The sequence below is a fragment of the Pocillopora damicornis genome, chromosome 3 (assembly GCF_964200805.1).
Source record: "Pocillopora damicornis chromosome 3, jaPocDami1.2, whole genome shotgun sequence".
NCBI classification, from domain to species: domain Eukaryota; kingdom Metazoa; phylum Cnidaria; class Anthozoa; order Scleractinia; family Pocilloporidae; genus Pocillopora; species Pocillopora damicornis.
In genome coordinates, this window is record NC_142672.1 from 26,062,048 (window position 1) to 26,075,755 (window position 13,708).

Here is a 13,708-nt window from a genome sequence, read left to right on the forward strand (position 1 = left end):
CTTTTGTCACTGTAGGCCATGAAGGTCTTTTTCTTCAAATGCGACAAAAGATGACTTGGTTCAGGCTCGGTCGTCACTGTCACATATACAGTGAAAGAGGTACAAAGATATACTGAAAATGCAAAGAATTTTTGGTGATAGGACTTTGATAAGTGGAAAAAACAATCTCATTTCAAGTTCGTGGAAAGCCCATCACTGACTTCGACTGATCCGATACAAAGGTAGGTGGGATAAGTCTGCGCTTGAGCCAACTGACCCATCTAGCCGAATTTTTTCCTGGTTTGTTTAACAAGAAGCAACTAGGAATAATACTATTCCTCCCTGGATGGGATGTTAGTCCATTCAGCTTACCCCTAGGTATTTCATTAGCTTTCCTTGACGGTTAGCCGTATCCATTCGTACTCCTGGGTGAAGGGACGCACCGCAAGAGAGAAGTGTTTTACCCAAAAACACAACACATTGATCTGGCCATGTCTTGTACCCCCGTACCCGGGGTTCAGCGCGCTAAGCAACCATCCCTCCACATCGAACACAAAGCCGGCCGATGAACAACTGATCAATTCCACGGAAAACTCATCGTCAGGGATATCAGTTGGACTTATCAGAAATAATTTTTATTCTCTTTTCGCTAGATTGAATCTAACGAAAATGAGATAAAGAGCAGAAAAGAGAATATTCTGTATACGTGATCACTACATGCAATATCCGGTCTTCAGAAATAAGCAGGCTGTGATGATCTGTCAAACAATAGCAAATCTGTGCATTGCTTGCGTGGCTACTTTTTTCTCTTCTGTTTCGTAACTTAGGTTCTTTACTTCTGTTCGATTTAAGCTTTGGTCGTTTTATCTAGTTGATCTCCTTAATAGTTTTATTCTTACTACAAGATTTGGACCACAATCTTCCTTCTTTTCGATCTACGTTTATCAATATACAGTTGATTTGGATATATGTTTACATTCTTCAAAAAAATGACTTCCTTCCACAGCTTGAAAATGATGTTTCTGCTAATTCGTGATCGGCATATTGTTTGCAAAAGCTAAATAAAGACAAATCACATCAGAAGCCCACGTTTTCTCAGCAACCAAATATTAAAAAAAAGATACAAGTGTCATTGGGCATTGCTGAATATCTTAATATGTTTTTACCCGATAGTTAGTAGCCCTTGAGTTTATGTATCAAATTTGTAATGTTGGTGCTAAGTTTCCAAGTAACGCTAACGGAGATAAAATATTTTTGTTATGTATGTTTTATTATATATGTTTCCTCTGTAAAATTTTAACGGTTCCAATCAAATCGGCAGAAATCCGCACTATAAACTTACAAAAAAGAGAAAAAAAAACGTTAATGAGTAAATTTTTGAAATATATGTAATGTTTCCCGTTTCCCTGTTAAGGCCATAGATCATTTTCCGGGTTAGGAACGGTATAAAACTTCGTTTTTTCGTGTATCCAGCCGCTTAGCGTTTCAGCATCAGAAAGAACCCACGCAAATGGGCGAAATTAAGAATGACAATAAAACACGAGAATAGTAATTACTTATAGAACAGTCATGTAACAGTACTAACAGTCCGTATAGGTTTAAAATTCCAGTTCACCTCTCATTACAAATATATATATATATATTTTTTAAAGCACATTTGTTATTCTCAAATTAGAGAATCGTAACACTAATCTTGCTTTTTCCCCTGAGGCAGATTTAATTATAGGATAAAAAAAAACTTTGGTTGACTTAAACAGCAAGGTACCGAGTGGCCACTGAAAGATAAACAAAAAAAACAGCAGGCAGCTGGTGTGGATAAACTTTTTAAAAATTGTAATGAAGGTTTACAATTTCTTGCCGCGCAAAGCTCGTGACTATTGATCGACCGACGCAAATAAACTTTTCTTCAAAATTAAAAATTTTAATATGACGGCTATTAATACTATGTTTAAGGCGTCATTCTTAGCAAAGTCAGGTCGCAGTTTTAAAAACATTATTGTTCCTCCTTGCTGCGAATATCTGACATTGTCTTCAAAACATAATAATGTAAGTTTTGGCAGATGCCTCTTACCGTACTAAATGATCGTTTAAAAACTCTTCTTAGAACTGCTGGAAGGCAAAGTTTTGGAGTCACATGTTTTTGTCTTCAACCACGTAATTTGATGCTTTCTGTGGGTTCGAACCGTGAATGTTTGAAAATTAGGAGGCGCGTTTCTAAATGCTTTTTTCAGGACCGCCTCATACATTTTAATTTGTTCGCAGTAAATAACTGAAAAGGTGTTACTTTGAACAGACGCTTTCGAATATTTAACAAGTTGGAGTCGGGAGGAATATTCCGCCCTACTACCAACCCAGACTGATAGGTAAATCCTTACATTGCTAATCGCTAAGCATCTATTCGTCAAGTTTGCCGCTAAAATCCTTACAAGTACCTTGATTTCAATGACAAAAAAAAAGCTGTTTGAAAGATTAATGTATAAGATAAAACAGAAAGGCACATAAGAAGAAATTGAAGGAACATCTCGGTAAACCACACGATTCCTGGGAGTGTGAAGAACACGCCGAATAATTATGTCTTTGTCTTTCAAATGAGACGAATGTAATAACTGGTTCCCCGTCAGGAAATTCAATTTACGAACACCAGTGGGAAGTGTGTATATAAACAGACAATCTGTCGAGCTGTCCTTGAGGAGTGACACATTTTGGTCTGCGAACGTGACGTACTCCTTCGTTTTGTAAACAGGAGAGAACAGATAAAGCAAACGAATATTGAACACACTGTTTCCAAAGCATTTGTCAGAAAGCTGCTCATCTAATCAATCAACTGAAGAGAAAGAGGTTTTCGGGGATAGTTTCATTTCGCCTTAGCGATCGTTCAAAGGTAATTGGTCAGGGCGTATAGACCAAGGAACACTACGTAACGGACTGGAGGAAACGTTTGAAAAAGTTCCTTGTTGGAACACGTAATAATTCAACTGAATCTCCAAGACCTTCGAACTGTGGCCAGCTCTGTCAGCCAAAAATAATCTTCGGTGGAATAAAAAATCAAGCTCAGATTCGAGCTCTATTGAAAAACAAACAAACAAATAAAAAAAAAAAACGAAGAAATCAGGCAACACGACTTATTCGCAAGCAGCGAAGAACAGAACATTTGAATGGCCGCAAATGAAAGTCTATCGGTGAACTTTAACAATCTGAGGGATTTGTACATGAAGTTTGAGCTCGCAGAGGGAATTTGCCTTCCAGTTCTGTCTGTTTTAACGGTTTCCACCAACATTTTACTCTTGATAGCGATATGGAAAGACCCGGAGAAAAACTTTAGATCACCAACAACTTACTTCCTGATAGGTCTTGCTATTGCAGACCTCTTAACTGGCATGTCGACCGAGCCATTTTTCGCCGTTTATCACATCATGAATTTCCAGAGTGGAGGCAAGCCTATTCCCAGAGTTGTTACCAAACTCTACAACATAGGACAGTCAATATCAACTGTAACTATAAGCTCCTCGTATTTAATAATCCTGGGTCTGTCGATATCGCAATACATTGCCATTAAGTGGCCACACAAGTACAAAGTTTTAATCACGCGAAATCGCGTCATCGTAAGTGTTCTACTAAGCTGGTTGTACTTCATTTGTTTCACGCTAGTCCCGTCTTTAACACCAAACATTGATTACCAATTGTTCCTGAAGGTAGATCTGGCCTTGCATCCTATATTGATTTCCACCATTTTATTCACAACGTTAATTTTATTATACAGAGTTTTCTCGCAGGAAGTTCAGCGAAGGCGATCATACAGAAAGTCAGATAATCAGAAAGGAACAGTCAGGGGCAAATCGGAAAATCTTCAACGGCAGTTTGTAATAGTCACGTTTTATTTGGCAGCAATTCTTCTGATTTCAGCTTTACCTCATATCGCCATTCAATTTGTCTGGCTGTACGTAGCTCTATCTGAGGAAGGATTATATTACACCTTCATGGCTTTACGGGTTCGAGATTTGTTGCTCTTTCTCAAAGTGGCGCTTGATGCCTTCATATACGCGTGGCGATTGCCTTCTTATCGTAAAGCCTTAAAAAGGTCGATAAATCATTCAAGGCGTGATAGTAAATCTTCTGTTGAAGTAAAAGGGCGAGTTGAGCAGAAATGATATATTTTTCGTCATATTGTGAAAAAAAATTAATAAAAATGAAAGTAAAATATGACAGAAGCAGAAATTATTCAGGCTTTTAGGGAGCAGTTGTTGCTTTTTTTAAAGGGGTCTGTGTAAACAAATTCACCTGGAGAGCGGCCTTTTTAGAGAAACATTAAAAGGAAGTAAACGAGATGAATTTTATTTTTTAATTGAAAAATTTCGATTCGAAATTTATCGGGCTACTACTGGATAAGTCACGAAAGATTGTATCTCGTTTGGAAGGCGTTTACAGCAATTAAGTTTGTATGAATTTTATGTCATAGCGATTCTTAATAAATAATTCAGTAACAAAATAGGAAATAAATTATTATCAGAAACTCCAATAGTATTGTCACATTGTCAAGTGTCATTAGTTTTGGGCCAACCATATTTATGATGACCAAACTGGTTTATTGACTCGCTTCAAGTGGGATTCCAATTTATTTTTCCACTGTTTCCAAATGCGTCATCATTATGCGTCTGTATTCCTCGTCTTGTATACCGGATTTTTATCTTTTTTTCAAAAATGAATTTTGAAATCTTTTTCATGCTTGCTCAGTTGAATGCAAGATCAAAACCATAGCTTTTTTGGACATCCGCATAAACGAAGTGTATCGTGGTCTTCATTTGTATACACTTCCAATTCTTGAAAAGAGAGTAAGTTTGAAAAAAAAACGAGAAAGAGATTTAAAAAAATTTATGCAGAGTCACTTCGATCCTAGCGTTTTTAAATTTAATTATTAGAACGGTTTTTTCTAATGCACATCACGATTTTTGCCAATTGATGTTACCGACGATGTCAATTTAACCACTTTAACCGAAACTGATCTGAGGTGATCAGAATTCATTTCCTGTGCTTTCTAGAATCTGAAATTCCTTTTTAGTTAAGTATTCCCTCCGGCAAGATAATTAATGAACTACTAAAAGCATTGTGTCATTTGAACTCTATTTATCCTAGATTATTATGCAAGAAACGAACCTTTTCCTGTGGCTAAGTTTTAATAGCTTTGCAAATGAACGCCACGCACACTGTTTGGAGCACTCAGTGTCCGGTGATAATTAAGTTGGCGATGTCATTTGCTGACGCAACAATCCCAACGGTACTAGGTTGATCCATTCTAACAACTCGAATTTAACATTGCAATTTGTATTTTGTTCAAAGTATATCAAAAGAGAGTATCGAACGCATGGGTATGTCTTTTACTTGGGACCTTTAATTGGATTTTCCTCGAAAATTATCTATTGCTCTATTACTCTAAAAGGATCTACATTTTGAACGAAAAATAGGTCCTAAAACTTTTTTATGGGCAGCAGCATCTTGCCGACGCACAATTACTCCGCAAGTATCATCGCACCTGAAATAACTGATTAGATACTTTTCTTTGGTTAAGGATTTTCTATCAAATGCCGTCACAGCAACTCACTTTTAGACTAAACAAAAAAAATCACACTTTACTCTATAAACCTTTTGATAAAAGTGTCGGTGTGAACACTTCTCATTAATCACAACAGTTATGCAGGTGGTTGAACCACAAGGCGGCAGCCCGGAGGGGGCCTGGCACCCTGCACGTTGCGACTGTAACAGCATCCCTTGGGTTGCACTGTGCGGTCAGGACAGCATTGGTGTGTTGCGAAAGTAAAAACACGAGAGAAACCACAGCAACCCTAAAAGATAAAGAGGGAGATACTGAGCTGAAAACGACTGTTTTAATGGATTTCTTAGCTTTCTTCTTCCCTTCCTCCTATTAATTCTAAAGGAATAAATAGGAGGGGGGAAATTAATATGAATAAGATGTTCTAAAATTTATCAAATCTTTGATGAGTACTCCTTCCTTCCATGTCAGAAAGGTCCACGTAATCCCCAGATTTGCGTGTATTGACGACACGATTTCATTCCCGAGCCCATATGCTCACCATTTCCTGACAGAGTAGCTAGCATTACCGTAGTTACCTGTTTAGATGGGTCATATGACACCTGGCCACAGCAGCGCGGGGATCTGATGTCCGGTGGTCTGTAGGTGATTTGTCGAGCACAGCACAACTGATTTGATGGGTAATATGGAGTTAGACCACAACAGCTCATTGCCACATTCGAACATGGCTTGGAATAAAGAACTGAGCCACAGCATACCTATGTCAAAGAAAAAACTGAAGTCTCTATCACTTTGATACGGACAGCGTAAAAAAGGTAAGGATTTACTTCTCACAAAAATCCTTAATTTGAGAATGTAAGTGACGTTAACAATATTAGGCGTCGTGTTTAATTTTTTTTCTGTTTTTCTATTTGTTTTGTTATTCCTACCCTCTTTCTGCGATCATATGGGACAGTTCCACAGCACGCATACGCAGTTGATGTTGGAGTTGGTTTTGGTATCACTCGTCGGTTGCAACAGAGATGTGTGGCTGTGTTAAATGCTTTTGGATCGAAAAACGATCTGGAAAAAAAGGCAATATTTTTGAATACACTGTAAGTTGACCCTGACAGATCTTGATGACTTATAAATCGCGTGAAACTTATGTAAGTTTACAGTAAAGTAATTGGAAAGGTTTTGAACCCAGAACAACTGGGATGGTACCGTTGTAAGAAGCCCTGGGTCTCCAACTGAAAATCAAGACAAGACTTACCCACAGCATCCAATTCTGGAAGGAATGGAAGGAAAGGGATCCGATGTGCTGATTACTTTACCATAGCAACACTTCTGCCTTCTGGTGTCATATGTTGCCCTGCCACAGCAAGCATGTGAGTTTGAAGGCTTGTTGTTCAACTGTCTACCGCAGCATAGGGAACTCTGTGGATCATACAGTTTTGTGCCGCAGCAGCGTTGTTTGCGAGGGTCATAAGGGATGCCTCCACAACATCCTGTATGAGAAAGCGATGGTTTTGTCATTACTTGACGATTGCAACAGAGTTGATTTGCACGATTGTATGGCTCGCCGAAGCAGCAGCGTTGTTTGCGAGGGTCATATGGGATGCCTCCACAACATCCTGTATGAGAAAGCGATGGTTTTGTCATTACTTGGCGATTGCAACAGAGTTGATTTGCACGATTGTATAGCTCGCCGAAGCAGCACGATTGTTGGCGAGGAATATATGGACTGCTTCCACAGCACGCCGTATGAGAAGGCGATGTCTTTCTTACTGGTTGACGGTTGCAACATACTTGTTTCTTTGGATCATATAGTCCCACCCCACAGCAAAATTTTCCTTGCTGCCTGGGGAGTAGCCTGTTACTGCAGCAGATTTTTACCCTGGAGTTGTATATACTCGATCCACAGCATGCATAACCAGGTTTCTTTGGATAAACTCGGTTGAGGCAACAGACACTTGTAAAATAATTGTAAGGAACGCTTCCACAACAGCGGTACGGGAAGTTTGGCGTCCGAGGAAATTTGTAAGGAGGGCCACCTTTGATCAACACAGGTCGACACTCTGGCCTCGGGGGACCTGGAGGACCTATAGGACCCGCGGGACCAGACACCTGGCAGTTGATTGCTACAACTTTAACAAATAAATAAATAAATAAATAAAAGAATAAATTTATAATGATTTAGTTCAAATTAATCAAAGTTTTGCGAAGAACCAATGATAGGAATGAATGAATGAATCATCTATTGTCTCGAGGCAGTTACTCACGACATTATAAAACAATATATTACGCCCAGACTTGGCTTTTCTAATAGAAATGATGGGAGAAATTTGTATTGCTCTTGTTGATGGCCCTCGCGGCCTCTGAGTTTCATTTTCATCAGTTTTTCTTGTTGATGCCAGAGACGTCTTAACTGAATCACCTTGACACCCTGACAACATAGACCAGAAAATCCAAAAGTCTGGAAGACAACGATCAAGAAACACAGAAACAGAAGTGATATAGGGAGTGACTACGTAGTAAGACAACTGTATTAAGGGTAATTAATTCATTATCACTGAATTTCACCGCGACGAGCAACCACAACCTTGTTCATACAACTGATAGACCGAAGATAGACGACGGCCCGTATTATGCTGCTGCAGATAGAGTATTATGGAATACTTATGAGAACTAAGAATCACTTCTAAACACCAAAGTATAAAATTAAGACAATTAAACTCTGATTTTCGAATACTAACGATGAAGGACCTTTAAACCACAAAAATGTTTAAATGTGAAAGTGGCACGCAAACGATATTAAGTTTAAGCTACAAAAAAGGAAGCGATAACTCCCCCCCTTCCCCCCCCCCCCCGTTTAACAAACAACAAAGGTTGCTTGACAGTGAATGCCCTGAAATAGAGGACACGCTTCGTTTAAACATTTTTTTTAGTTTTTGAACATCTAACGTCATCTCAACGGCTATGACCGCCCCCCCCCCCCCTCCCCAACCACAAATCAAAATTTTAATTCGTGATAGGAAACCAAAGGGCTCAATCTGTTTCCGGCTCTCTCGCACTAACTATTTTAGTAACCTGACCAATATCATAACCATCCTTGGATACTTGAATTACATATTGCTTAATTATTCTTGAGTCCACGCGAAGAGATTTTTTGCCAGCGGGAATCAAGTTGAAGTTAGATAACCTCTTTTTGCTGACACACAACGAAGCATGCAACAAAAGTTAATGAAGATCAAGTTTAGCTCGAAAGAGTTTATTATCGCTGAGATTTCATTACTGTATGTCGAAAGTATAGATGAGCTAAAAACTGTCGTAAGTCCGCTTTGAGCTCCTCTATCTATTAACTGCTCAGGGAAGTTTAAACAATTTGTATTTCTGTTAATTCAAAAGTAATATTTCTGCTGTTTAAGCTACTTAGTGTTTCTTCTTCTCCTGAAATAGTGTCTTGTTTCCAAACTGCGAGCGCATGTACAGGGATTGGAGAATTATATCGTTTCATGTATTTCTAAGGCCCAAAAATTCCCCGGCCTGTACACAACCATATGGTTCGTACTTGGAAGTACCAGCCACATTGCTTGCTTAAACCGCACGAAAGGTTCCAGAGGTCATTTAAAACGGTTCAAGAATAAACACGAGTGTAAAGAAGGTTCTGTTACATGCTTGTTCATTCAAAACCTAGAAAAATGTTTTCTACGTACCTGATAAGAGAAAAAATGCAACAATTTCAATCCAGCGAGACATGTTCTCTGAGATTGTTGCGAAGTACGAGGTCGACTGAAAAAGATAAAAATCAGGATGATATGTGGATTATTTCAGAATCAATGATGTAACTGATTCAAATGAGGAGACGTTTTCTTGCAGCAGATTAGTACAAACGATTGCTTTAATTGGTGGGCGCTTTATACCTAAACAAATCTTCAAAATAAACGAACACGAATATAACCCCCTCTTCTCAGATTTGAATAAGTAGAATCCGACGAAAAGTCATCCTCTTCTGCAAGTAACTTAACCACGAAAAGATTTAAAAATTTGGCTAGTCAGGTGAAACGTCACCACAACTTTTTAACTTGTAGTAATAATTTCTCGATGCCATCAAATGAAAAAAAAATCTAACCTACCTGCTCCACACACTGCTTGCAGTCTGCTTCACTGTAGAACACGTAAAGTGAACCTCTTTAAATATGAAAGAGCTGAGTGAAACTTGAGGATATCAGATCACAAATCTTTTAGAAGTCACGTCTCAATAACGTTACCAAGCTAAAACGCCCCTCCAAGTGTTTAACGTCATTAGCAAATTCCCGATACGTGCTTACAGGAAGGTCAGGAAATTTAAAACGGGATTTCTATTTACGGAACCAACGTAAACCTCGGCTCATCCATATTTCATCTGATTTCTGTGGAAGATGAACAGATAGATAATGTATAACACGTGCTGTATTTTCCTAACTTTTGCTGTTTTATTTTTCTACTTTTAATTGTTTTCTTTTTCAATTTTTTTTTGTTCGTTTTGTGTTGTACTTGCTTTTCTATACAGTTTTAGATCGTTTAAGGAAATTGCTCGAACTTGCGTCTTCCATCGGACAAGCGCCCTTCCCCATAACTCACCCGTTTCCATAGACGATAGATCACGTTCGCCGAATAAGTCCAGAGCCTTCCAACGGCATTACACGTGCACATTTTTAGAATCCTTTTTTCAACTTGGTAATCCGCCAAGTTTGGGAAAAAAAAAAAAACTAAAAGTGCCTTTGCTAATATGACTTTAAGATCGGCCTTTTAGCTTTTTAATTTAATTAAGAGGTCAAGCTTTTGTTTTCGGCCACGTAAATTTGACTTTGCAAACAACGATTATGTCTAGTTACAATGGAGGGAAAATCAAGCAAGTGCCTCCCTAGCAAAAGTGTGCATCCTTTCAAAATTCGCCAAGTTTGTCGTCGTATGGCCTAAATTGTGTGAATTGTGGGCGCTTTTCAGAGGGTAGCAAAACAAAAAATTGTGGGCGTTGTGTAAAAATCATATTCCTTCCTTTCATCAAGAAGGCTTTCCGCTGTTTTGATAAGCAATTCTAATCAGAATAGCTTAATTGTTAACGTGGTGACAAACATTTCCGGCTTTCTGTGATAAACAAATATAGGTAAGTCGAGAATCTCAATGGGGTTAACCGTAAGCCGAAAAACGGCCGAGAAATTTAGACGTTAGGCATAAAAACTAACAGATTTTAACCGTTGGTCGTTGGAAAGTTAACCCTTATAAATTTCTTTCCACAATGTATCATTTTTGAGTCAATCGTTAGACATAAATTGGCCAGAATTTTAACCGTCAGCCGTAAAAGCCATCAACTCATTGAGACCCTAATGGCGAAAATATATCGTTACAAAACAGTGCACCTTAAATGAGTTTTAGAGAGCTCTATTTTTTCAACTTGTTTTATGAACTGGTCGGCTCCTTGCCAGCATTCGCAGAACTTTGTTTCTTTTGTCTTTTTTTTTTCAGAAAAACTGGGAATGACTATATATGATATTATGTAATGCTGTGCTTCATGGGAATATAAATATTCTAGGTTTTGATATACACAGATAAGTTCGTGAACAAAGATGAACTGATACGGTTTATGATTTAAAGTTATCCTAAAAAACGTTTAAAATTGCATTGTATATTTCTATGAAGGAACAAAACTGCAAAAAGAGAAGTGGATCAGATGTAGAAGATCGACCACGTACAGAAGAAACAAACTAACTGTTGGGACGTGCATGGTGCGTGTCTCCAGTTTCCGTTCGATAAATGGTAAAAAATTTACCTGTCAATAACATATAAACAAAAAAGTGTGACCTTGAAAGCCCTCCTTATCTGAAAACAAAACCTCGCCGGTGACATTACTTCGCAATATGAGTTTGTTCTACTGAAATTAGCTGGTCTACTGAAACTAGCTAGCAGATTTCGCTACCGAAGACTCTTTGAGAATTATTCGATGAATGGCTGTTTTTGTGATAATAGCAGACTGCTTTAGCTGTTTATAGTGCCTATTACACCCATCCACAACCTCCCCGCTTTTGTAACTCAACTATCTATTCACCAGCCGCGAGGTCTTAGCCCGTCAGCTGATCTGTGGTAAGGAAGAAGCCACGCTGCTAATCATGCAAAATAGCGAGAGCCAGTCAGGTGGTTGTTTGAGGTGACAAATGCACCCTATCTCAAGCCAACTGCCTTTGACACTCCACTTCTCTCTACACCTTGGGTCTCAGCCCACCGCCTGAGCAAAACAGCAAATGCCAAAAATGAACTAAATGGGCTCTTCTAAGAAACCCCTCTTAGCGAAAGAGAAAAGTCCAATCGACTATGGTGTCTAAGACTTAACCTATAGACCCTACGCTTTAGAGTTACCTGTTTCGATGGATCATATGATTGTAACAGGCCAGTTGTTACAGCAGCGCGGGACCTGATACCCGTTGGTCTGTAGGCGATCTGTCGAGCGCAGCACAACTGATTTCATGGGTGAAATGGAGTCAGACTTCAACAACTTATTGCGACATTCGAACATGGCTTGGAGACAAGATTTGAATTACAGCATACCTGTGTAGAAATGCGATAAGAAGTCTCAGTTTTAGGTTGAGGCATCTTAGTAAAATTTTATTTTTTTTGTGGAAATACCTCCGGTCGAGAATACACCTGGTTAATGTTTCCAGAAAAAAGAAATAAACTTGGGAGAATACCACACCGCATTCACATGATTTTGTTTGAATTCTTTGAATTGTCCTCAGCGCTAACAACCAAAACATAGTCACCTCGGCGGAATTAGGTATTTTATAATATGCATAACAAAAATTACACGCGTCTGATTGGTTGAAAACGATTGCATTTTTCGTGTAACATAAGTGCAAAGTTGTAACGCGAGTACGAATTACAAATAGCGCGCGCGCGCTGTCAAGAAGTGGAGAGAAACAGACGTAGTCGAGTGTTTCTCCCTACACTTCTTTCGTGCTCTTACTGCTTCCTGCGTGCTTTATAACAGAACAGAGCACACTCAAGGTTTCTCTATTTGTTTAATAAAGTATAGGGTTGAGCTAAAGCTATCACACCATCCGAATTGAACCATGTCCGATTATTTCCCGAACTTCTCTCCATTATTTGAACCATTCTAACAAGGATTCTGATTGGCTTATTGTCGCGTGCTTTTTGAGAACATGGAGCATGCTGACGACACTGTTGTTCACTTTGGAAACAAAGAGATGCTGATGAGGGGAGTCGTAATATTATTACAGAGCCTTTTGGGAAGATCAGGGAATATTTTATCGTGACCGAACCAAAATCCTTCAACCTTCTCTCTTCCAAGCGATAAAGTGATGATCGGTCCCTGGATAAAATATTTCGATGACGTCGCATCAATGCAATTGATACCACGATCTGCCTTTTTTTTCAGAAAACTTCTAAGAATTTTCTCTGTTGAGGCAGCTAAGATCGTCGGCTTCTCGCCGCAATCAGCACATATGTTTCCAGACGGCCCTGTTACAGTGTGAAAGAATTGTAGCGAACGTGGGAAACATTGACGCGATTTCTAAGGCTGATAGTGCTTTCATAAACAGCTATAATTTTGTTAATGGCTCTAGCTCTGGCTCGAACTTGTTGCGCGTCACTACATAACTTCGTGCACTAGAATTCAGGGGTCATTTAAAACGAATCAAGTATAAATGCAATTATAAGAACGATTTTTCTAAATAGTATCTATCTTTTCTGGTATGCGTAGCCAGCAGATTTGATGGAGCTCTTGAGTAAGATGCGAAGCCGCAGTGGGGATGAAAAACAAATTTTCACGCCCCAGGAGCGCGATAGCTCACAAGGTGATTGCCTGACAAAAAGAAAGATCAAATCTAATGAAATATTTTAAACCTCCAAACATGGTGAATCAGTTGCCAAATAGGTGGTTCGTCATCTTAAAATTGCTCACGCAGTGCGACAAAATATGGCCACATTTCTCCATCGTTGAGACTGTTGTCGATTTTAAGACTTTGAAGCCTGTTTCTTTCCAGTTGAGTATTCTTCAGCACGTTTGCTCTTCGTTTTCGAGGTCTCATGACAAAGGTGTATTTTGGTCTAGAACGGATCAGAAAGAAGGAAAAACTACCTTGATAATTGTAGAGTATATGGTTCGATATTGAGACTGTTGTCATCGTTGATTTCAAGACTTTGAAACTC

The 13,708-nt window shown here is 38.9% G+C and overlaps 2 protein-coding genes across 2 annotated transcripts; one reads left to right on the plus strand and one right to left on the minus strand.

Moving 5' to 3' along the window:
* The first annotated feature begins 2,507 nt into the window (after nt 1–2,507).
* On the plus strand, nt 2,508–4,495 carry LOC113666883 (uncharacterized). Its single transcript, XM_027182683.2, has one exon. The coding sequence runs from the start codon at nt 3,135–3,137 to the stop codon at nt 4,125–4,127; it is 993 nt and encodes a 330-aa protein (XP_027038484.2). The 5' UTR covers nt 2,508–3,134; the 3' UTR covers nt 4,128–4,495.
* An 850-nt stretch (nt 4,496–5,345) lies between these two features.
* On the minus strand, nt 5,346–9,672 carry LOC113666881 (uncharacterized). The gene is made up of 6 exons (XM_027182677.2): nt 9,640–9,672; nt 9,220–9,295; nt 6,777–7,650; nt 6,454–6,586; nt 6,103–6,282; nt 5,346–5,816 (listed from the first exon to the last, which is right to left on the minus strand). The coding sequence occupies exons 2-6, from the start codon at nt 9,260–9,262 to the stop codon at nt 5,664–5,666; spliced, it is 1,383 nt and encodes a 460-aa protein (XP_027038478.2). The 5' UTR covers nt 9,263–9,295; nt 9,640–9,672; the 3' UTR covers nt 5,346–5,663.
* Between the last annotated feature and the right edge of the window lie 4,036 nt (nt 9,673–13,708).